The 25,928-nt window shown below is 41.0% G+C and overlaps 1 protein-coding gene across 1 annotated transcript in view; it reads left to right on the forward strand.

The window, feature by feature from the left end:
- The window catches only part of LOC104152564 (collagen alpha-6(VI) chain-like), a 58,184-nt gene extending 38,054 nt beyond the window's left edge, over positions 1-20,130 (forward strand). Inside the window, 10 exon segments of the mRNA XM_068933392.1 lie at positions 9,362-9,397; positions 10,166-10,202; positions 10,784-10,795; positions 10,889-11,382; positions 15,012-15,102; positions 15,371-16,042; positions 16,866-16,959; positions 17,207-17,478; positions 19,368-19,463; positions 19,466-20,130. Of these exon segments, the coding sequence (XP_068789493.1) occupies positions 9,362-9,397; positions 10,166-10,202; positions 10,784-10,795; positions 10,889-11,382; positions 15,012-15,102; positions 15,371-16,042; positions 16,866-16,959; positions 17,207-17,478; positions 19,368-19,463; positions 19,466-19,539 (1,878 nt within the window). The 3' untranslated portion in view covers positions 19,540-20,130.
- Positions 20,131-25,928: the final 5,798 nt, after the last annotated feature.

Below are 25,928 nucleotides of genomic sequence, written 5' to 3' on the forward strand. Positions count from 1 at the left end.
TTTCTGGATCACCATTTTGGGGTAAATGGTTTTTTAAACTGCTTTAATTCAAGCCCTGACATACTTTGTGCAGACACATCAGTGTATGTAAGTCAATCCTTTAAAACAATAAATAATTACAAGATTTAGCAGAAACTTTTGTTCCTCATGTCTTGTAACACAAGCATAAGGAGGATGTTCTCCAAAATGAACAAGTGGGAGGTTCCGAGAGATTAAAAGAACTGGTCTGGCATGTAACATATGTGCAACGTGGAGTTCTTCCATCAGAGGAAATTCTAGGGGCTAGGAAGGTAAGAAAAGGGATTAGGTATTTCCCTTGGATAATAAGAAGTATCAAGAGCCATTTTAATAATGAGCTATTCTAGAGAATGGAGCTCATTGGTTGGAAAGGCTTCTGGGAAGCTTTTGTATCTTTTCTGCTGCTTCTGCAGCATTCTGCTTCTCCCACAAAAAGTAGAATGAAACAGATGGGCCTCAAATGAGATCTGCCAGACCACTTCTGTTTCACATGCAACATGAAAGGATTCCATGCTCTTTGAAAGAGGGATTGCAGCTGTCACCAACATCCTGACCATTTGCAATGGACTGACACATTGGTGCTGCTTCCCAGCTTTTCCCTCCCTTGCTCTTCCCTCCAAGTGCCTGGCAAGTTACTACATCAAGGATGAGACAAAAATCAAAAAAGAGAGTGTCTATGCAAACTTTCACACCTGTGAACAAAACCGTATCTGTACAGATCAGAGAAACTTGCTGCCCAGGGCCTGAGCACATCCTTCCCACCCCCCACCTGGTGGTTTGGCTGCCTAGACTCAGGGACAGTGTAACTGATGATCTGTGGGGAGAAGCTTCCAGATAGCGCTGCAGGGAGGCCACAGGCAGGGCCGTCCCCCATGTTTATGGGAGCTGCTTTAAGCTGAGGCTTTCCCACTTGGCCTTCACCTGAGATAGAGTTTTAGCTGCCTGGCAGCCACAACTGTGCCTGGCCATGGGCCCCATTGATTCGGACCCAGACTCACAGGCTGACTTCCCAGCTTGACTTTGGACCAGCCCATCACTATGGACTTGCCCAGCAAACACTGGGCTGTGTTCGACCCTGGCTGCCATCCCCAGGGCTGCCCTGCTCGCCTGGCTCGGGGGTGGTGGGACAGGACCCTTGTCAACAAGAGCACTGCCTCTGCCAGTCAGCCTTGTTATCATGATGGGCTCCTGGCTCCCTTAAACAGTAGTTGGCCCTCAGTGTACCCTGACACTTCCTAATGTAGACAAGCAAGCAAGGATCAGGAGACAAGAGTATTTAACTACTAACGAAAATGCATTCCAAATTTCCAGGAGTCCACTTCAAGTGGAGTCATGAGCAGTATAATAAGAGATCAGGTTAACAACATAAGACCTGTAAAAAAAAAGATGAATTATTTAACTGAAATATTTCTAGTAAAAACTATTAAGGTACTCATTTCTCTTAAGAGAAAGAAGTAATTTCACATAGAAAATTTTGCAAAGAAAAGGTCCTGGAAGTTATTTACTTGCTTGCTATCAAACTGCAGTTATTATACACATATACTGACTGGCTAGTCTCAGCTCCACCATTTTAATTTACAAATTACTACTAGTATAATGGTTATATTTTTCAGGAAGCTACTCCTTTCTTTTCCTTTTTTGTTTCTTTCTTGATTTTATTATTTTTTAAATGGGAAAGTTCTTTAGCGTTCACATTAAAAAGACAAGATCCAGCAAATCTCATTCTAAAACTGAAATATTCTTCCATGAATATGTGACTTTTTTGATATACAATTATACTTATCAAACTGTTGATAGATTTTATTATTTCTCAATCTCATTTAGTGTAACAAATCCAGAAATCATTGTTTTCACAGTGGGAATCCAGAAAATATTGCTCATAGTCTACACTTCTCCAGACTTAATAGCAATGAGGATTAGGAGAAAAGTCACTGTATTTTTATGTATTTTATATTACCATTATTACAAAATGATGTGGGATGTTCCTCCTCCAAGACACTTGTTGCAAAACAGTTTTAAAAAAATTTAGTGGCATCTTTTCTGTTTCTTTGATACAAAAGAAACTGAGTTAGACAATGGCACGAATTCCATTTTGTTTAGATCCTTCTTCCCAATCCCGAAATTAATTACCAATATTTGGATAGAAGTTTTATACAGACGAATGATCAACCATTAACCTACAGTGGGTCACTGACCGAGTCATTCAGATCATGGATATCTGTGGAGCTATCACTGATTTTGTGCTCATGCTTTCTGTGCAGTTTTTATTTTAGCTGGATTCTTGTACATTTTTAGAGAAGTAGACATTTCACTGCTTTTTTTTCCAGGGTTGTGAAGGGAAAGATGAGAATTTCTAAATAAGAACTAAACCAGAGGTTAATCCCCAAATCTTATTTGCTGAGTATATGAGCAAAAGGATGAATATTTTACATTAAAACGGCAAGGATATTCAGAGAGTATTGTCCTCCTACCTTGGCAGTCAGGGAACCACTCCTCTGAAAAAAGAGGGAGTGAAAGAATCCAAGGTGGCCTTCTCACACCCATATTTGCCAACAGGAATGGCTAGTCAAGTAGACTGAAGTGGGTAGAAAGCAAGTTGTACTATGAAAAGTACAACTTATACCCCCATATCCTTACACACATCCCCCCGTGGAAAGAGCAAGAGAAAAAAGTTATTCTCAAGACAGTAGCTCTCTCCTACTCATTATCAAGCTATGACACCATCATGTGCTAGTGTTAGAATGGGGGTATAACTCTCATTACATATATAAATATGGATGGTCATGTTAGAAATGACCTGGCAGAATGGAGACTGTGACATGTTCTGACTCTCTGCACTCACCTTTGCTCCTTTGCTCCCTTCAGGACCATAGACATCTCTGCCATCCATGCCCTGCGCAGAGCGAATATACCATCAGTTAGATTTTAACAGAGGATAAGCTTTATATCCAATTCTCTCCTGGCCTGAAAACCTCCCATTACGATGCTGTACCCAGCCTCTTGACACTGATGAGGTAGGGCAAATTGTCACAATACAGTTTAAAAACAGTGGCAAAAACTGTAGAAAGAAAACATGGATTAAGACCATGCACAGTGGAGACACTGTGCAGCCTACCTCTGGAATAGTCTCCCTCTGTCATAGAGAATCTAACTGGAAAGATATTCTCCTTAGGCCACAAGAAATGTGGTGTCCATAAGGAAACTGAGAACCAAATGCAAAATAATTTTAATTGTACCAAATAGAGGAAACAAAAGAAGAGGGAATGGACTGTATTGACTCAGCTGGATGAGAGTTAAACCACCAGGGCTCTGAATTAAGACTCACAGGCATGCCTCTCTGTCCAGCTGGTCCCACAATACCCTTCTCTCCGGGGTCACCAGGCTCACCCTGTCACAGTTGAAATACAAAACACATTAGTTTGGCTTATCCAGCAGCATTCTTCTTTCTGAAATGGAAATTTCTCTGCTAGGCTGAAGTGTGCTCCCACGTTGTGTAGACAAAAAGTGTTCCATTACAGACCATGCTTGATGCAGAGTTCTTGCAGGCGAAACTGGAAAGCACTGGTCAAATCAGAATATGCTGAGCACTGATACAGATAAACCCCACAGGTCTTCCCTTGATGAAACTTCCACTGTTACTAAGAATTCCTAGTGATGAGAGCTTTTCCTGAGAAAATTTATATTAATGGAAGTATGTCTCAGTCTGGAATTCTACCAGCCTGAAGAATCTGTTGACAGCAGAGTACATTTCTGAGGCAGTCCATCTGCACTGTGCTCTTAATTCTCTCACAAGTTTTCTTTTCTTGGGTTTCCTTTTTGCTTTTCACTTTCTTAATGAACTCTTTCTTCTAACAAGAACCCCCAAAACAAAATAGCACAAAGCAATACTGAGAAAATGGAATGTATGTTGGAGCACTTGACAGATTCTGACTTATTCCAGTAAGAAGCATTTTTTGTTTTATTGCTGCCACTAAAGACATAGTGATTAAATTTGTTTGTTTCCACCTTTGTCACTGTTTCACTGCACGTTCTCAGGCAGGTCATTGTAGCACTTTTACCTGTCAACACCTCTTTGTCACTGAAGTTAGTAATACACTGAATGTAATAATCCTTCTAACTCAAGGTTTAGTTAAGTGGTGTTAGTTTTGCCATTTAGATCCTTAGATGTAACAATACATAAAATCAGTCATTTTTGTTTAATAAAGTAAGTCTCTCTTATATCAAATGCACACTATTAAAAGGAAAGCAAGCAATAAAACATATGACAAATAAGTGAACCGTAATGTAGACCACTGAATTTTATAAGCCATTTTGTTTAACTTCATGTTGACCTAGTTCTTCTCAACATATTAATTCCTGTATAACAGACATCATATCATTTAGGACTTCTTGGATTGATTAAGAATCTTCTGAATTTAAAAAGATTGTTAAAATAAGCAGCTAAGCTTTACTAGCTGGTATACGTCTTCCATGGGTTGGCTAGAGTCTAGGAATCATAAAACAAGTTCAAGGGGCTGCACTGTCATATCCCTACTGCATTTTGTGAGAAGCTAAGCCCCAGTGAGAACAATTAGGACCGCAATCATGGTGGCACTAGCAACCTCTTAGTATAGCTCTGACACCTGTAAGGTGGCTTTGAACATAGCACATCTTTTCTTACAATCTAAAAATGCCTGCAAAATATATCATTCTTCACATGTTCCACAGGAGCACCACAAAATTGGTTCATGCTTCTTTAGTCAGATTTATGAATGAACAATGCTGTGAGACTGCTGCAATTAGGTACTTTAAACAAAGTTACCTTTGCTCCTCTTGCACCTTGCTTCCCAACAGAGCCAGGAGGACCTGGGGGTCCTAGACTAGCCTGCAATCAGAAATATTGGTAAAATGATGCATGATGAAAAACTTAAGGGCTCATTGCACTCAGATCAAGGGTTCATTGCCACTTGCAATTATTACGGTATCAGTATAGACATCTAGCACATTAACAGACTTCCCCAAAGCTTTTGAGAGCCACAGTAAGTGTTATGGGTCAAGCTAGCATTCCAGTTATTTTCTGTTTTCTGTATGACTGCTTTAAAATTCCCCAAATATTACTAACTATGACATAAATGCAATTTTTCATCTATACAGATATTTATTTAAGCATGATAGTGAATATAGGCATGCATGAGTGCACAAACAATCTGAATATCGTTATAAATAAATGTATACTGTTACACATAAATATATAAATGGCTGTGTAAGCACAAGCAGCATTACATGACTGAAGCAGACACCCAAGGCTGGATGAGTCACCTGCATTCCAGTCCTAAGTTATACTGGTGTAATTCAAAAGAGAGGAAGATCAGCACTCAATTGGCACTCAAGACATACAACCCCATCATACCTTAGCCTTAAATCTCACTGGCCATACTCAAATAAAACTATTGATGAATGAATTACCTACCTTTGCCCTCAACTACACCACTGTACATCTGGACCTAGATGCCCTGCAAGCCATGACGTAACTGCTGATATACAGTATAGAACTGAAAGTGCAACATAAAGTTAAGGTTTTTCGTTGCAACCATAGAAACAACTTCGTAATACTGAAGTTCTCTTTTTATTAACTCACCTAAACTTATTTTCAAGGTTGTTATTTTCCATAACCCAGATTTGCAGTAGTTAACTTCTTCACATTGCCATTAATTTCCATAAATACTATATTGAAAAACCATCTATTTCTTCTTGTTTATATAGGTTTTAAAAAAGAACTAATTAGAAGAATAATGCAAACACTGACAAATAAAAGCTACTAGGTGCACAGCAGGGACATGTTATTTAAAGCTAACCAGAGAGCCTGGCATGCCTTGTGGTCCTGGAGGTCCTCTGATACCTTGTGGTCCTCTTGGGCCCTGAAGTAAAAAAAGTCATTAAAAAAAAAAATTCAGTCAACTGTTGACTGCGTTTTACTAAAGATTAGGTTGCTGCAATGACCAGAATATAAATGCCCATTTTGCAAGATCCTCCACAGAGGTGAATCTTCTAGCTAGTCTGGCTGTAGGGACAAGTCCATGTAAAGCAGCTGATATGGTCACTGCATGGCAGCCATATCCAGAGAACGACTGAGGCATCTAAGATATCAAGAGTGACATAACCAGCCCCCTGCCAACAAGACACACTTGCTCCAGATGCCTATCCAGTCAGTGGATGGAGCATCTTAAAACTGAAAGCTACAGTAAGGAGTTTACGGCCATAACTCTATTCAAAATGACTTCATCAACCAAATTTTTGAAATATAAAGTTTTTTTCATTGGTCTCGTCAAACCGTGCATCATTTTCACCCTTTTGATGCACCCTGGAAATACAAGATTCAATAATGCAACATATTCTATGTGCTTATTGCTAATTAATTCTAATAAATTCATTTTGAAGATATCAGCTTGATTAATCACAGACTCAAAAAATGGCCAAGGTTGGAAGGGAATTCTGGAGATCATCTAGTCCAACACCCCTGCTCAAGCAGGGTCACCTAGAGCATATTGCCCAGGATCACATCCAGGTGGGTTTTGAATATCTCCAGGGAAGGAGACTCCACTACCTCTCTGGGCAACCTGGTCCAGTGCTCTGTCACCCTCACAGGAAAGAAGTTTTTCCTCAGGTTCAGATGGAACTGCCTGTGGTTCAGTTTGTGCCCGTTGCCTCTCGTCCTATCGCTGGGCACAATATAGGAGATTCTGGCCCCATCCTCTTGACACCCTCCCTTCACATACTTGTACACATTGATGAGATCACCTCTCAGTCTTCTCTTCTCCAGGCTAAACAGGCCCAGCTCTCTCAGCCTTCCCTCACAGGAGAGATGCTCCAGTCCCCTCATCATCTTTGTAGCCCTCCACTGGACTCTCTCCAGCAGTGCCGTGTCTCTCTCGTACGGGGGAGCCCAGCACTGGACACAGCACTCCAGGTGGGGCCTCCCCAGGGCTGAGGAGAGGGGCAGGATCACCTCCCTCCACCTGCTGGCAACACTCTGCCTAATGCAGCCCAGCATACCATTGGCCCTCCTGGCCACAAGGGCACGCTGCTGCCTCATGCTCAACTTGGTGTCCACCAGCACTCCCAGGTCCTTCTTGGCAGAGCTGCTTTCCAGCAGGTCAGCCCCCAGCCTGTACTGGTGCGTGGGCTTATTCCTCCCCAGGTGCAGGACCCTGCATTTCCTTTTATTGAACTTCAGGAGGTTCCCCTCTGTCCATCTCTCCAGCCCGTCCAGGTCCCTCTGAATGGCAGCACAGCCTTCTGGTGTGTCAGCCACTCCGCCCAGTTTAGGATCATCAGCAAACTTGCTGAGGGTGCATCTGTGCCTTCCTCCAGGTCATTGAGGAATACGTTGAACACGACTGGACCCAGGACTGACCCCTGGGGGACACCGCTAGCTACAGGCCTCCAACTAGACTCTGCGTCACTGACCACAACCCTCTGAGCTCGGCCATCCAGCCAGTTCTCAATCCACCTCACTGTCCACTCATCCAGCTCACACCTCCTGAGCTTGCCTAGGACGATGTGATGGGAGACAGTGTCCAAAGCCTTGCTCAAGTCCAGGGAGACAACATCCACTGCTCTGCCCTCATCTACCCAGCCAGTCATTCCATAGTAGAAGGCCAGATCAGATTGGTCAAGCATGATTTCCCTTTGGTGAATCCATGCTCACTACTCCTGATCCCCTTCTTGTCCTCCAGATGCTTAGAGATGACCTCCAGGAGGAGCTGTTCCATCACCTTTCCAGGGATGGAGGAGCGGCTGACAGGCCTCTAGTTTCCTGGCTCCTCCTCCTTGCCCTTTTTGAAGGCTGGGGTGACACTGGCTTTCTTCCAGTCCTCAGGCACCTCTCCTGATCTCCAGGACCTTTCCAAGATGATGGAGAGTGGCCTAGCGATGACATCCGCCAGCTCCCTCAGCACTCGTGGATGCATCCCATCGGGGCCCATGGATTTATGGATGTCAGGTTTGCCCAAAAGATCTCTAACCTGATCCTCCTCCACCAAGGGAGAGTCTTCCTTTCTCCAGACTTCCTCTCTTGTCTCCAAGGTCTGGAATTCCTGAGGACTGGCCTTAGCAGTGAAGACTGAAGCAAAGAAGGCATTCAATAACTCTGCCTTCTCTGTAGCCTTCGTCACCAGGGCACCCGCCCCATTCAGCAGCGGGCCCACGTTTTCCCTAGGCTTCCTTTTGCTATTGATGTATTTGAAGAAGCCCTTCTTGTTGTCCTTGACATCCCTTGCCAGATTTAATTCCAACTGGGCCTTAGCCTTCCTCCTCACATCCCTGCACACTCTGACAACGTCCCTGTATTCCTCCCAAGTGGCCTATCCCCTTTTCCACATTCTGTACACTTCCTTCTTCTGTTGGAGTTTTGCCAGGAGTTCCTTGCTCATCCATGCAGGTCTCCTGCCCCTTTTACTTGACTTCTTGCTCGGAGGGATGCACCGATCTTGAGCCTGGAGGAGGTGATGCTTGAATATTAACCAGCTCTCTTGGACCCCCCTTCCTTCTAGGGCCCTAACCCTAATCCCCACGGGATTCCTCCAAGTAGGTCCCTGAAGAGGCCAAAGTTAGCTCTCCTGAAGTCCAGCATTGCAGTCCTACTCATTGCCCTGCTTCCTCCTTTCAGGATCCTCAACTCCACCATCTCATGGTCACTGCAGCCAAGGCTGCCTCCAACCTTCACATCTCCAACTAGACCTTCTTTGTTCGTTAGTACAAGGTCTAGCATTGCACCTCTCCTCGTTGGTGTCTCCACCACCTGAGTCCAGAAATTATCATCAATCCTCTGCAGGAACCTCTTTGACTGTTTGTGCCTAGCTGTGCTGTTTTCCCAACAGGTGTCAGGGTGGTTGAAGTCTCCGACTTGGAGTTCTCCGACTCCAACCAATAGTGGTGGGTTTATGCTTTGCAGGATCACCTGAGGCAGAAGAATTATGGGGCTTCTGCCCTGCAAGAGAAGTGGGCAAGAAGGCCTTTCAGGGGCTGAAAGGGACAGGAAGTGTAGATATCTGAACTACAGCATTCTTTGCTAGTGGAAGTTACTGTTCAGAAGGAAGATCCGATTCCTAGTGATACTGGTCCTTTAGAGCAACAGATATTGAACATTCGTGAAAACAGGAAGGAAGGCCCTACTGAGAAGCAGTCTGCACCTCTGCCAGGAACAGGTCCGCAGAAATCCATGCTGGGCAGTGATGTCTCGTCACATTTCAAGTTCAGAAATGGTTAACAGGGAAATACTATGCCTGCACTTACTTTGACTTCAGAGCCGTGATGGAAATACATTATCGGAGGCTGATTTTCTGGGCCTATTAATTTCTTTCAGGGTACCAAGGGACCAAGGGGCACCATTACAATGGAAGTAAGTAATTAGCTTAGAGCCAGTTGCACACCGTGTGGCATTAGCAGTTTTCTTGCACTCAAAGCACAGACTGCAATGAGCACTATTAATTGTTAAAAAATAATATCCTTTTCAAATGCTTGTAAAGTGGGTACTTCTCTTTGCAAATAATGAATGAGAAATAACTGTGAATATGAATTTACTCCATGTCCAAAATTTTACAGAGTGTTTGACTGTTAACTTTCGTTTCTCTGTTATTTCATTCAGATTACTTCACACACCAGCTCAGGCTTAGGGTTACATTTTACTCTCTTAAAAAGGGAGGGCTTTCCTCAGCCACAGCTATTCCCACTGGAAATAGCAGGGCAGGATTTCTCCAGAATCCTAATCCCAGAGAGGATGAAGGTGCCTGAGTAAACGTTTCATCTAACCCTTACATGCACAGCTGCCTGCAGGCAATACTGTTGTAAATATGTTCTATGTCCTAGCGAGTTGCTACAGAACTGCCTCGCCGTTGTCCTGTGACCTCCTAGATCAGATTATTGCACAAAATGAAGAATGGATGAATGACTGTTTCATGCTCGAGGGCGTTGTTAAGAGTCCACAGAGCATGTTTGTTTCTGCAGTGGGAGAAGAGCCTCAAGTCCACTGCCCTATTTGGAATGGGGAGGAACTGGGATGTGTGTTCAGGAACTGGGATCTGATCTTCAGCTCAAACCAACAGTAAGATTCCTAGCCTGGGATGGACTGGGATTTGCCACTAATTGCTTTTTGGTTTTGCTCCTACAGCCTTGTGAACTTGTGAATTTTACACGAGAAAACTGCCGTAAGTAGGGAGCATCTTCTTTTATCTCTGAATCCATTTAATCACCATTCTTAGATGGAGTAGCCTCCACTGAAAACCCTTCAAGCTGATAGGTTGAAATTGACTCAGGGTGATGGTGAGTAGTAGTCATTAAATGTGTTAGTGGTTTGGCAGGTATGTAAGACAAGCTTACACTTTTTGCTCATTTTTTCCTGTCAATTATGAAAATACTAACAAATTTATCTGGTGCTCATTTAGGCTTAAATTATGTTATTATTAATTATGCCAATCCCCCTTGGGGAATTCTATGAGAGAGAGAAGAGAATATTTGTGTATCACCTCTCTTTGAGATTTTGAGTGCTCATTCTCTCTCAGGCTTCTCTGTTCAGCAGAACCGAGAACAATCTCTTTAAATCTCATCCAGCAGAACTGCACTATTTTGAGTATTTGATTGTGGAAAAGGAGGGCTGTCCCTAACTGACAGATTCTGATAGTTGTCTGAGCTGTGGATCAGTCTCTTTAATGAAAGCAAGTGAATATGTCACTGTTTTCATGAATATGAGTGCAAAATAATTTATTTCCTCTCCATCTCTCCATTCCAGCTTGCTCATCAGGTAAGCCCATGAGACCTTTGTATACCTTTTCTTTCACAGTCCAGCAATGTTTGAATTTTGGAAAGTCTCTCAAACTGAATTTTTTGTTTCAAGATACAGACACATGTCCAGTTTATCCAACTGAAGTGGTGTTTGCCCTTGATATGTCTGAAGATGTTACTCCAGCAGCGTTTGAAAGAATGAGGAACATTGTCATGTCTTTGCTTAGGACAATTAAGATCAGTGCAAGCAACTGCCCAACAGGCGCTCGTGTCTCCATTGTTTCTTTCAATACCAACACGCGCTATCTCATCCGATTCTCAGAATTCCAAAAGAGCAACTTGCTACTGCAAGCAGTCCAGAGAGTACCACTAGAGAGATCCACTGGAAAACGTAATATTGGGGCAGCCATGAGGTTTGTTGCAAGGAATGTCTTTAAACGGGTTCGTCAGGGCATCCTCACAAGAAGAGTTGCCATATTTTTTGCCAATGGTCCATCGCAGGATGATACTGTCATCAGCACAGCTGCACTTGAGTTAAGTGCCTTGGATATCATTCCAGTGGTTATTGCCTTCGGTGAAGTGCCAAATGTCAGGCGTGCCTTCTCAGTAAGTAGACTGTCTATAGAGGATTGAAACTCTCAGTGAGAATCAATCATCCATTTGCTTAATAGCTGTTAGTATTTGAGTAAAGCATGCTCTCAAACTAGTTACTTCTCCAGGAAAAATTTAGGTCCTTCCCTTATTAGAAAGGGGTATGTTAAAAGTTACTATTTTAACAAAGCAACACTGATTCTTTCTGCACACAAATTATTTATGACTAGTGGTTTTAGGCCAAATCATGTAATTTAAATAACATTGAGTTAACTCATTTTCACTGAGTTTCTCATGCAGCGTTCTTTTCTGAAGTTGTGACATTTATTATTTAATTACCGAACTGTGGCCCTAGTGTCAAGGAAATGTCATAGTGGAAGACTTCAAGTACAGCACTTTAGCTTCCCAAAGAAAACTAAACTGAACAAGACCTCTTTTGATAGCTACATTGCCAATAGTACAAGAGAAGAAATAAAACTTTTTGTTTTATATTAAGACTTCTTGTAAAAAAGATAGTAAATAGAAAAAGCAAGTATTGACTATTACCAAAGGAAAAAAAAATCTAGCCTTCTTTAAGGTTTGGTAATATGGCTTCCATGTTTTTTCTCTTCAATTTATTTTTAGATCATCCATGCACAGTTTTAACTTTTTTAAAATAAGGTTTCTTATTAGGCTGCTGTTTCTTCAAAATCATTCTTGTAGAAAGAAAATGTATTTACTTATGCATGACAAAAAATCCCAAACTTGGAGGCTAAGCGCTAATCTATTAGCATCTAAGTCAACACTTTAATCTTCATATTATACTTATTCTCATGCAGCCTCCCATCTGTTAGTCAATTCACAGATTTATCTGATTGAATGTTAGTAAAAGAATTTCAGTGACATACAAGAGGGAAGCTTATGGCTTATTCACTTGGTTGCTTCAAAGGATAAACAATATCAAATAGCAATTTTTTTTTTTACTTAGTATGAGCAGGTTATGAGTCTGAATATATATATATTTTATATATATATATATATATATATATATATATATATATATAAAATTAGAACATCTGATATTTACAAAAGTGCCCACTTTCCACAAATCATTTTTCAGGGTAGAAAATATTTAAAAAATAGTCATGTTTTCCAGTTGACCCTTTGTCTGTGAGGAACAGTTTGACCTGGTGTTTTAAACTTGCCTTTTTACTTTTTAGATAAACTTTTTTTTTAAACACACACACACATATTTGTATTTCTCTATATACGTGTATATATACACACACACCAGGGTTATTACTGGGAATTTTTTTCAGTCTTTGCATTGATATTAACAGACTGAAGTATGGACTCTGTCAAGTCATTCTGGCTCCAAATTGAAGTATCACCCAAAGGCTGGCAGGTAGATAATTCTTGGGCATCTTGCTAACACATATAGTACAAGAATCCGAGCATACAGATACTGTGTTTTTTCGATAAGCTGAGATCTTCAACTAAGCTGCACATGAAATACAGGGTCGTTTCCTCCATTCTTCACTCTGGCAGGCTTTCACTGCTGTCTACGTAGAATCAAAATGAAGATTAAAAGTACACATTGTAGGGTTTTGCCTACTATTTCTCAGTTCCTAAAAAGTATTTATGCTGATGCATTTTCCCCTAGCTATGCCATAAGCAGGTCATTCAACAGTGGGAAGAGAGTTAATAACGTGACTTGACTCAGTAGTACTTGCCTCATGAACGCCAAGCTACAGTCTGGGTCTTTTGTCCCATGTGGATACATACAGTATAAAAATGAAGAGGATAAGTAAACAGGCATGTGCTTAGCCTGCACCAGGAATGTTCACGCTGGTGGGATAAATAAGGCAACCTTAGTTCAAGGGCTGTAAATTTTACCCTTGCTATAATGCTTTCCAAAATGAAAGAACGTACAGGTTGGCAAACAAACAAAATAGTCCCATTGTGAAGTGTTAGCTTCATCTTAATTTGCTGCATAAGTTTAAGATATGTTCTTTTTATTCCAGGAATCACACAAGTGAACAACACAGAGTCATAAACAGCACGTCAAAATGCTAGGGTACAGAGGAATACTGGGCAGCAGGAGTTTGGCTAGCTTTCAAGCAAAGCTGACAGCAGATGCTCGACAGGGGGGAAAGGCAAAAAATTCACTACCTAGCTCTCTTGTATGATTACAATGGTGGCATGGCAATCAACCTCCCCCTGCTACCTAAGCAAATAAAAAACCATTTCTTTCAGATGGCCTTCTGCCCTTTGCAGTTCAGAGGTGATTTAGTCTTAATGATCTTTCTCTATACCAGCCTGAGATACTTGCAGTCTTTGGTTAGCTTGCTTTAGGAGTCTCAGATTAGAGATCACTTAACAAGTCATCACCAATCTTAATTTCTGCCAGTTCTAGGAAGAACAGCAAGACAAAGTATAAAAATGAATGTGGGCAGAGGACTTAAGTGCAATACTGCAGAAATAGCAGAGCTCACTTTGAATGATCCATTATGAGTATGACTACCTTAATGCAATACTCTGCTAATGAACTGTGCTTATGCTGTGCTCTAGTTTAATGCACCGGGACTACTGTTCATCATGAACTCAGTAAGAGGCACTCAGATTCTGTAAAGTAGCTCTGAAAATGCCGTTTATTGGAGCTAACACTATAGGGAAAAAGAGGATAGTACAGATAATTTTATGTCCTTTCAGATGCTGGGAACCACAAGTTGTATAGCATCAAATGGGCCTTCAATCACGCATAGCATGCCATGCAGACCCTGTCTGTCAAAATAATACCTTATGTTTGGTCTTTTGAGCTCTTACAGGATTTTCTTAAAAGAAAAAAATTCTATTAATCATTTCTACTGTCAAAGAGAAGGTTCACATGAGAACCTGTTGCTGCACTTTTAGATAAAGACAAGGACATGCAGGTGGTGTAATCAGTGCAAAGTAGGAACTGCCTGCAGGCTCCTTCATTACAATTAGCTGGCTAACTTTACCCTGCCACCAAGTGATATGTGCAGCATGACACAGGACTGAAGGCCAAGCTCTAGGTGCAGCATAGTGCAGCGCAGCACAGCATAGGCCTGCGCTTGCCCAGGTTAATCATTATGTGGATCACTAACTCATTAATGTATAATGTCTTCTGGTTAGGATCACTACAGCTGACACAGATTTATTTGCATTAGCAGCTGCACTGACCAGCAATCTATGTGGCACAGTGTAAAGGTAAACCTGTAGGCATGAACACGTTTCCTTATTTGCCAGAGTAACAGAGGGGGACTGTGGAAAAGCCTAGGAAGCCACTATCATGGCTGCAAATGCAACTTCTTAACCACAAAACCTTCTAAGCTTATCTGGGTGCTGATGTATTTCTCGGAGAGATTGATTCTATTGTTTTCTTTCCATTCTCAATGTCTAGATTTCTTCATACCTCAGGTGCCAATGTTAATTCCTGTAGTACTCTGGAGCAATCAAAATGGCAGCTGATTATAGTCTTCTGTGTACCTGTTTGATACTACAATAGCAGTGAAACCACTAAGATAGGGATAGTGTCTATTTCAGCAGAGAAATAGTGCAGGCATTATGTATTATGAACCGAGAAAAAAACAATTTATATTTTGGGAATATAATGTTACTTTTATGTCTGCTTTAAAACACAGATTGATGATACTAGAAGATTTCAGTTATTTGTTTGGGAAAGACAACAAAGTGAAAGTTTGGAGAGCATCACATATTGTACTCTTTGCTATGGTAAGACTTTTTACAAATTCAAACTGTTGTATTGGTCTTTTTATCCTTTCAGTAACAAATCCTGTAGATTTCAGTAAAATAATTCTTCCTATCATATCTCAAAACCTTGTCCAACAAGATTCATCCATTGTTTCTTACAACAAAATTTCTGACTGTCATATTGAATTTTAAATCAAAATGTAAGAAAAAGTAGAGTTTTTTTTTTTTCCTAAATCGTTGCTTTTGTCATACTCTTAAACTTTGTTGCCTATTGGCTCTTCTTCTCTAGATAAATGCAAACCAAGTACCAACTGTGAGGTGCCCATTCCTCCTCCTGTTCTGGTGGATATGGATATCACTTACATCATGGACAGCTCTTGCAGCATCAGCAGTGAAGAGTTTCAGAGAGCCAAAGACTTTGTGAGCAACATGCTAGATCAGTTTGTCATTGCCTCACAGCCAAGCGAGTCGTATGGAGGCACCAGAGTGGCACTGGTGCAACAGGCTCCCAGAGGCTTCCTGCCTGACAGAAGCCAAAGCCCCGTGGCCCTGGAGTTTGATCTAGTCACATACAACAATAAAGATTTGATGAAGAAACATATCCAAGAGTCCGTTCAGCAATTGGAAGGACCATCCACCATTGCTTCTGCATTACAGTGGACAGTTGAAAACGTATTTTTTAAAGCCCCCAGACAGAGAAAGCACAGGGTCATATTTACAATAGTTGGAAGCAAAACAAGCATGTGGGACAGAGAGAGGCTGAGAGAGATTTCACTTGGGGCTAAGTGCCAAGGATTCACCTTGTTCACTCTAGCGCTTGGCAATGATGTGAGTGAGAGTGAGCTGATAGAGCTGTCAAGCTCCCCCGTAGACCAGCACTTACTGTCTTTGGGCAGAGTTTCAACATCTGAGATGGCATATGCTCAGAGGTTTAGCCGGGCATTCCTAAATCTCCTACAACGTAAGTAGCATCCAACAGGATTTGCTTACGTTTTGGAAAGAATGAGAAATGCTTTTTAGATAAAGGTGGTCTCTGAATCCGCTGTCATTCATTTTCTAGCCATAATCTCAGTAGTCAATTTTTCATCTGTAGTTCACAGCAAATGCTAGACACTAATGGAAATGCCAGTAACTGCAGAACAACATTACATTTTAATAGTGCCTTAGGCCAAAGTCTTAAATAATTTTTCCCCATTAGTTTGCATTTAATGTACGGCTTAATTGACTCCACTCTTCAGCCAAGAAAACACAGTTCTATTTCTGATTTAGGCCTTAATTTCTCCTCTGACTAGTAGCAGATCCAGATTTATTCAGCTGGTTAAGTTTATTTATTTTTTTTTAGTGTAAACATCTAGCTTATCTGGCCTTAACCAGGCCAGATCTGGTCTTTACTGCAGTTATTCCTCCTCTGTAGGGCAGAGAAAGAACTTCTGAACTTTCTAGGACACATGCATACAGATTAGCAGTTCTTGGTTGCTTTGAAATACATAGAAGAGAAACGTGAAGAGTGAAGATATCACTGATTTAAAACGCCTATTAGAAGCACATATTTACAGGTGCCAAAATTTCTATAGAAGGATAAATAGTTTATTGCAGAATAAGACTGTATCTCTTATGTCATTTTTATTTCCCTGGTCATACTGCCTGTCTTTCTAGGTGTCATATATTAATTTGAAGGATACATACTCCACAAGAAAAATTTCACATAGTGATTTTTTTATGGAACGTATTGGGGTTTAGAGGACTTTAAAACTCAGCTGTCGCTTCTTGTGCTTTCCCCTTAGAGGAAATAAACAGTTATCCTTCTCCTGAACTTCAAGAAGAGTGTGAAAGCTTAGATCGGGGAGACACGCAACAGCAAGTATCTGCGATTGAAAGGTTTGGATTGCCTATCAAAATTATTCAGCGTGTATGGGATAAAACTGTGTATTTACATTTATCTCTCAGTACAGAATTTTCTCCCTTTGAGTTAGTAGTTGCATTCCAATTAGTTTTAACAGAAACAGTATCAGGACCAAAAAAATTTTTCACAATATTCAGGAGGAATTAAGAAGACGCTTTTTTCAAGGCCATACTTGTGCTTAACCCCTCTTTTTTTTTTTTTTTTTTTTAACCTCCTTGGAAGGGTGCCTTTTCCTGGCTCAGATGAAGCTAGTTACAGTCATGATTTGGAAGAAGTTGAAACAACTGAAAATAGAGTCCTGGAGAAAGTTATAACAACCACCACAGAACCTGTATACACATTGCCAAAAATGAGATATGGTTATGGGAAGAATGAGTATTTCACGCAGGAAGATTCTAAAGAAAAAAAGTCACAAAAGTATGGAGACGCTCAGAAGGAGAATGAGGAAAACTTAGAGGCAACAGTAGAAACTAGAGCTGCTTATAAGGATTATGGTATGATTTTAGAGCATGAAAAGCTCTTTGAATTCAGTAGAAAGACTGTAAAGTGCAAAGGGCTCAGTTCAGTATTTACTCAGTGTGAAGCATGTCCATTTAGTAAATCTCCCAAAGCTTTGTGTGCCATGCGATCATATTCAGTCCAAATCTATATACTAGGAGTTTGTACCCAAAGGCAGAACTGTAGGTGTCATTTAGGCTTTAGCTTTAATTTACAACTTTATTAATAATATAATATAAATTTGTAATCAAAAACAAAATTACAAAAGCAGCTGATGATATTAAATCACCTAGTTGTGCTGTAATTACTGAGTTACTCCTGCTCCTAACTCAGCTCAACATGGAGGAACTAAACATGTCTCTGCTACAGGCTATTTCTGTAGGAGAAACTGAACCCTCCACTAGATGTATCCTATCAAAAAGATATTCTTCATGGTTTTTACCTTGCCTCCTAATTATTCATATTTCTTTGCAGATTTGACATTTATTACAGTAGGTATGGTAATCTGATTATGAGATCAGTTCTCTCACAACATTCCTTTAGCACCATCAAATATTATTGTTTAGACTACAATTGTAGAGATTTTTCGTTGAAAAATCAATGGTATCTGTATGGCTTTGGATGTGGGACTCATCATTACAGCTCCCATCACTGTTTTTCATCTCTCCTAAACCGAAAACGTTTCTAAGGAAGGTCTGGTATCCCCATCCCTGATGAAAGGGCCAATGCTTTTGCACAGCTGTTGTAACATCAGTTCTTTAACTAAGAACTGATGTACCTCTGGGAATCTAGGCATCCACAGTACATGACTGAGTTGCTTGGCACATATGGAATTGGTCTACTGTTGGCCTAACTGCATGTATACTATCTTGAATCAGCGAATGTCCTCTGTGGTCACACAGAAAATTCTACTGCATGAACATATGCTACCATTTATACTTTGCACATAAAATGCTTCCCACGAGGTTATAGGCTTATTGCACTCTTGTTATGCAGCATAAACTACTTAGAAGACAGGTATAAACGGCATTTCCCAATCGTAATTTGTAATTAACACTCCTAAAGTTTACCTAAAAACATGTAACAGTTTTGGAGCATTCCTTTACAGAGATGTACCTTGTATAGATCTGCTGTTTGATTTTCTTGTTTTTCCGTTGACTAGGGGGAGAAGGTTATGTTATTTTAAATCTTTAGGTTGGGTGGTTTTCAATATTTTGCTTTCCTTCCCTTTGCTTTCCTTTTGATGTCCTACTCTTCTGACTTTATTTGAGTAACTCTAAATTCACATTGGTGAAAGCTAATTAGATCCTTACTCACTGAATGCCAGAATGCTACAAACAGTGCTGCTTTCACCTACTTTTTAGCAAATTTATACGATTTAACTCTATATGACTCTGGAATTTGGCTTAGAGACTATCGTGACTGATTTGACTATCTATGTATGCTCATTTATGAAATTTTACTGAAGGGTACTGGGGTAAAAACTTGGAATAAAGCAGAGGGATGTTCTGAAAAGGTTGAAGAGCAGTTTGTGCTAACTTCATTTAGCCAGTCCCTATAGATGAGGCATAATCATTTTACAATAATTTTAGTAAAAATCTGTGTTAGAAAACTAAACTCGTTTTCACTTCTTTTTATGCCACTGAAGATCTAGTTGTTTCAGTAGTTCCTTCTGATTAAATGAATCATAGTGAGAGAAGCCTCACGGCCCCCCTTGCACTGTGGGTGTGTGGGTGGATATGTAGTGAATCTTTGTAAGACCTTGAACACTGACTACTTCTCTCATCTGCCAGCTTGCACTGAATGTTACTTTTCACTGAAATTCCAAAGCTAAGAAGAGTAGTTCTTTCTTTCCTTAACTGTGTTTCTTGTTTACCTTTTCCAGATGTGTGTGACCTGCTTCAGGACAGCGGAGAATGTCAAGATTAAGTTCTGAAGTGGTACTACAACAAAGGGCAGAAAACGTGTGGTCAGCTTTGGTATGGGGCTGTGGAGGCAACAAAAATAGATTTGAAACACAAGAAGAGTGTAAAGTCTTGTGTATAGAATCTTCCTAGTGCAGAGACAGTTAAATTACTTTAATTCTTCAGTTACGCTATCAAGATGATGGGGAGAAGGGCTCAAAAGGAAATGCTTAATACTAACTACTTGGCTTCCAGATTTCAAGTGAGAGAAATACTTCCTAGCTAAGTTTTTATCTAGTAACTTAATAATAGTGGAAATAATCTAGTAACTTAATAATAGTGGAAATAATGATAAGACTATTGCTCAGTTAATCCAATGTCAGAAAAAGGTGAGAAGTGAGAAACTTGTTTTCGCAGCCGATAGTGTATTGCTTAAAAGGGATTAAAATATTGAAGCTTGACTTTCTTCCATAAACATCAAAATGTGCACTTTTTAGTTTTTCTGATTAAAATAATACCTCAGATGTTTTCATGAAATAACATTGGATGCAAGACACTAATGTCAAAATGCTTTGATTGATTTGCTTACATTTATCCTGCTTAGAGAAAGTACAAAAAGCACTTATCTCAAGGGATATAAAATTACAGGAGCTTACTTTGCATTGATGTAGAAGATTTTTCTACCATGCAATCATTCTCAACTTTTAAATTCTTTTTCCAAGTAATCCAACATGTGAATAAAGTCATTCCTTCTGAAATATGTGTGCCATTAGTTCTTCAAACAGATGTCATCATATTTTCATAGGCTGGCTCCTCATCTCATGTAAATCAGCATTGGTCCCTTTCCCTTACTGCCAGAAGTTAGGCAAGTTCATTCATTTTAGACCATGTCCCAAGTGGGACTTAGCTGGGCTTTCACACTCTGTTGCTGCCCATTCTACAACTGTACAAGCCATGGTGCACTTAACTCTGTCACTTTGGGCCACTCTGTAGAGGTGGCTGTACTCACTTAGAGTACTATTCTGCTCTGTGTTTGTCTACAGAAAGATAGATAAGATATCTCTAAAAATTTGCATGAGCTACTGACCAAGAATTCCTAAAAACAGACTTTTAGGGAGGCACCCTAACATAGATGAACTTGGATTTGCTGAGTTATGATTTCTCAAAGCCTGGTGCTTTTGGCTGTCACCCAGAGGGAACCTATTGTGAGGAATTACTTTGGACCGAGTGGACTTCCTGTAAAGCCCTGCCAGCCTCAGAGCCATAAGAATGCTGAACAACTCACTGCTAAAGGAGGAAGCGTCACCCTTAGCTCAGTCAAGGAAGGGTGCTCCTTGGTTTAAAAGTCTGGTGCTACTGAGCCAAACTCTTTGAGTGGGGATGGGGTGAGTTGTTGAAGCCTATGGTCTTTTACCTTGGGATTTTCTTGCAAGTGACAGAATGGAACTGCCAAAATTACTACAAAGAATGGGAAATATTCTGCTTTTTGTTTCTATATTTTTACTACATTTGTGACTAGGAAACTTGGTACTTGAGGGCCTCTTAGGTTTCTGGTTGAGGGCTAGAGCTGGTCTAATAATTCTGTCAAGCAAGAAATTGAACCTGAGTTTGCTTTTTGCCACATTATTCACAGAACTTTTAATTCTCAAGTGGTTAATATCACTAATGAAGTGCTATTTTCTGTGTGTAATAGCTGGCAATAGTTTCTCTCCTCTTTCAAAAGCAAAGGCTCCCTCCCCTTAAGTCAGATGTACACAGGGAAGGAGACGACTGCCTTTGTTGGAGAACCAGGTTCAATTTTTTACATGAGCCCCACAAAAACTCTGTCTCTAGTGACAGGATGGCTTGGTTGTGTGATCTCCTAATCTTGCTAGAACTTTAGTAGTCACCTTTAGATGAGTAAATAATTCTCTTAGTTGGAAAGTAAAGGTCAAAAATCAAGCATCTCTGCTCTCGTGAGCTATCAGGCAGTTGCTGATAGCTCAAATTCTTCTCTTCAGCTCAAGAGACATATAGTCCCCTGATGGACCTCTGCTGCATGCAGTTCATCTCTTCCTTTCAGCTGGCTCTTGATATCTGAGGCTAGTTAGTCTTGCTATTAGCTCTAAATCCTTGTTTTTCAGTCAAAGGAAGGTCTTGGTGTGTGGATCCTCTTTCCTTGATGAAGAAAAATTTGTATGTCTCTGTGGGCTGACCTATTCCTGCTTTCCACCTGTACATCTTCCACCCTATTATCTCAGGCTACTTGATGATCCTCTCTCTGGAGCAATGCAGGATAAGACAAGCTAGCTGATCTTTTTGAGGAATGACTCTCAAAGCCTCCTAACCTGGTTTTCTTTCTTCTTTCATCCCTGGCATACATCTCCTGGACCCTTCTCCAAAGGAAAGGATATGCTAGCTGCCATAGGCTATTTTGGGCTCTACTATCTGACCCTTCTCCTATCTTGCTAGTTGTGTCAGATGGTCCAGCAAGCAGCAATTGCAGGCATTTTTTTCTCCCGTTTCAGATATGCTGACTCTTAAAGGACCTTTGATGGGTGCTTAAACTTCAAAACATTACTCTAGGTTGTGGAGCACCTAATATCTACATTTTTTAACCCTCGATATTCTTTTGAATTGGCTATGGCATAAATGAATCCTCAAGCTGTAAAAGGATCACTGGTGCATGGTGTGGCACATAGTGACTCTCCCCACGTTAGAGGATCCCCTTCTTCCACGACATCTCTTCTGGAGATGTACATGTTGTTCAGCTGCATGGATTAAGGACAACCTCTCCCTGCTCCCCTGCTAGATTCCTTTCAAACTGTAACAGAAAACAGATGAACGTGTCAGAAATAACAAGAAGTAGCTTCTTACATGGAGGCCTTGTTTCAAGAGCAAAGTCACTCACTTAATTGTAAATCTGTTTATAAAGCAACTTAGTTTTACTATAGTAAATCTTTGCATGATCTTTATGCTTGTTTGGGCCCTTGTTAAGATAATCTGTAGTTAAAAGAATGCAAGAACATAGATATGCTAAACTTAATCCTAATACTGTCATATTTCAATCCAAATGCATATATTCATCTAATTCAGAGTAGCTGAATTTTGATGTCTTGATCTCTGGAAGTAAAGGTGTTGAACAGAGAACAACCATTCCTGGGACCAAAACAATGCCTGTGAGTTCCACTCAGTGAAAGTAAATAAATATAATGCCCTTGTTCATTTGTTTATTTATTTCCTATAAGGATGTTAATGCTGTCAAAATGCTCCTAATCTATCATTAACTTGTAAAAGGTTTCTGATTGCATCTTAGATTAATTCGAGCTAGTGATGATTTCTTAATGACTTCAATGGGATCAGACCGTTGAAGAGAGAAAAAGATCTGAAGCACGTATTGGAGGGGAAGTTTCAGACTTTCTGTTATGTTTTATTTTCTGGCTTCTATTATAGTATTTGGCTACATGTCCCACATGTGAAATAACCAGCTTTTCTAATGGTAAGGAGCCCTGCTCATCTAAAGTACATAAGGGGTAAATTTTGCCCTTTTTAACGAGGCTGGCACATAGCCTGCCTATAATATAAATCCAATGTAAATGGTGTAAAAGTATTGTGTTCTTCCTCCTGATATAGGAAGAATGCCGTCCTGTTTTGGCAAGGTGCAATATATGTGCAGAGCTGTAATAAGAATGGGAGTATCGATGCATAAAAAGTATGGTATTTTCACTGACCCATAGAGCCTTGGCATTTGTGGGGTTGCTGGTAGCGGCCTGCTGCCCTTTCCCAACATGCTGCAGTGTAGATACTTCTGTGGGAACTACTTGCTAACTGCCAAAATACACAGCAAAAGCTTGTTTTTGAACAGAATAGGAGGCTAGGTCCTGAAAAATCTTGCTGTGAAAACAAACTGCCTGCTATGATCAGAAACCTTTGGATTAGCGGTGGTTTGTGCATAGTTAATTGGAGACAAAGCCTTTACCTGTGCATGGCAGTCAGAGAGCCTTTTTCTCTTTACCCCAGAAGCTCTCAGTATTTTCCCCTCTTACGTCTTGTTTTTCCACCCCCCTCATATCCATTTCTATTGCTACTTTGACGCCTTAATAAATACTTAGTGCTACACTTAGTAGAACAAGAAGCCAGGGAAGAACCTTACATGAAGAAGAGGACATTTCTTATCATTTCACCAGAGGGCTTCCTAGTACACCTGCGGTTAAAACAAGCTGTTTCTGCCCACTTTAAAAGATTGGAGACCATTCATTCTGTTTGGAGCTTTCTGCTTTGAAATGAGCTCTATCCCTTCCTCTTAAATAGGCCTTCTCTGCTGGCCCTGAGCTGCAGGTTGCATGTATATAGCAGCTTGCTGCAGGAGATAGATAGTATTTATTTTGGTTTGGTAGGGAAAACATTTGAGCCTGTCCTGCAAAGGAGGGCTTCCGATGGAGCAAGCTGACATTTATAATCTCTATCAGGGTAGGGAGAGGTTCTATATTCATTTAAGAACTTTCCTAAAATATTATTTTGAGTCAAACACAGTCAAGTCACATGGTATTAGAAGTTGCTGCTTCTCAGTTTAGCTCCCAGAATTGTGCCTGTGCTTTTAGTCTGCCCCAGCTGGGTTGTAAAACATCTTAATTTAAACTACTTTCACTGAAGCTTAACCTGATATGTTTAACTTAATAAGTAACTCCACATGCTCACAATGGAGCAAAATAGCCTTCTATATTATTTTAGGACCTTCAAGTAAAATTCTCCTGTAAAACATGTGCAACTATGTAGAAACATGGCTGAACGAAGTAGAGAAAAACAGTGCCACCCAAAGGCTGCTCTGAATGAACTGCTTAGGCTTCTAAAGCAAATTGAAGGCTTGCAACGAGCTGTGTTTGCTTTCAAAATTATAAAGTAGCTGTGTATTGTGCTAGGTAAGATGTGCAACACAACTCCCCAACACTTACTTTTCAACAGGTTGTGCATGTATATACACACTTACATATACACTCTTCTGAGCCAAGCCGTGCTCTTGGTTGCTCCAGTATAATTGCTGCTGCAGTCAGGTTGCATGAGTGAATACGGCTGGAAGGCAAGCTTCCAGAAGCAATCATGCATTCTGGTGTTCAGCGACTGGCATAGGACACGTAAAAAAATTCTTGTTAAAGAACCTCTTTTAATTTTAGCCAGAGCAACATTTATGTTAATTGCTTCCACTTCACTCAAGAAGTGCTCTGCATTTGTTGCCAAAAACAACCAGTTTTAGCAGGGTTTTCTGTAACTCTGAACAGAGGACAGACGGACACGTAAGGAAGCCCATGAAGAAGTGGCTTCAGTGCTTTATTGATGTGCAACAGCCCAAACTCAAGAGTGTCCAGTGGAGGGACATGACTGACCCCATACTGAGAACTCTTGCAAGAAGGCAAGATTTCTGCATGATTCACTCATCTCCACACTCAGCTCCTTTGCCTTCCATTCAAAGGGCTATGGTTCCCCCAGCCAGCCCCACTGCCTGTTTCCTTCTTTGCAGTAGTAATTTTAAGATTTCTACTACAAATAAGTTGTTGCACAGTGCCTGAGGTGCCTTGCTAAGGGCTTGCCATTTGCTGTACTGCAGCCTGGCTTTCATGAGCAGCTGTGTACCCTTACATCCAGACTGCAGTGGCAGTGTTTTCCGGAGCCTCTGTGGCAGTATCTCTCCCTTGTTGCTTTCATGCTGTTGTCCTTGTGCTAATATTCCTATGGTCTCGCACTTGCAAAGCCTGATAGTGTTGTTATGGCGAGTTCTCATGGCAAGCAATGCCGCTGGCATGAGCATTCCCCTCTCCCCACCCTATCCTTTGGTTGCAACTTTCAATTTACATTAGGGAACCCAATAATATACATGCACAACCATTCAGCCATGCAGCACCTGCCCCTGGTCAAAACATGCTCCAGTTAGCGCTAACAACACCATAGGCAAAAGCAAGTAGCAGGGAGTATGGATCCTGATGAAAACTATGTAGCTAATGTGGGCAAAATGCTATGCAGGTGGGGTGGGGAAAACCACCCGCTGCACTGAAGAGGATGCCCAGGGAGGATGCTCACCTGCAGACCCCTGTCAGTTTTCTCCCAAGCTGGCCACTGAGGTGGGGGATTCGCTTTCCCTTTTCATTCTCCTGTTCTCCCATTCTCCTTTTCTCCAGAAACACAAATTCAGAGATAGCATCTGTTAATGACCTCAAAGCATGGTCCAGGCTAAACCTATCTAAAATGAATCTCTTACTTTCTTTACCATGTGCCTTCATGCTCCTCTATTTCTGGGTAATGGTGACAATACCACCCCTGCCACATACACAGACTCTAACCCAGGCATTAGCACTTACTCTGTCCTCTCCTGAAGGAAGCCTTCCTCTAAGGACAACACTGTTGGCGCAGCCAACAGAGGCAACAAACAGATGCAGCAGTTTGTGCAGCAGTGTCTGGGCTCTGCCTGGGCCTTTTGTGGGTCTTGTTGGAAATCGTGGAGGCTTTCTGGAGACCCCTGAGGAACTAGACGGTGCTTGCTGCTAGCAGGAAGGGAGCGCTAAGTAAGGACT

The sequence above is a fragment of the Struthio camelus genome, chromosome 2 (assembly GCF_040807025.1).
Source record: "Struthio camelus isolate bStrCam1 chromosome 2, bStrCam1.hap1, whole genome shotgun sequence".
Taxonomy (NCBI): Eukaryota; Metazoa; Chordata; class Aves; order Struthioniformes; family Struthionidae; genus Struthio; species Struthio camelus.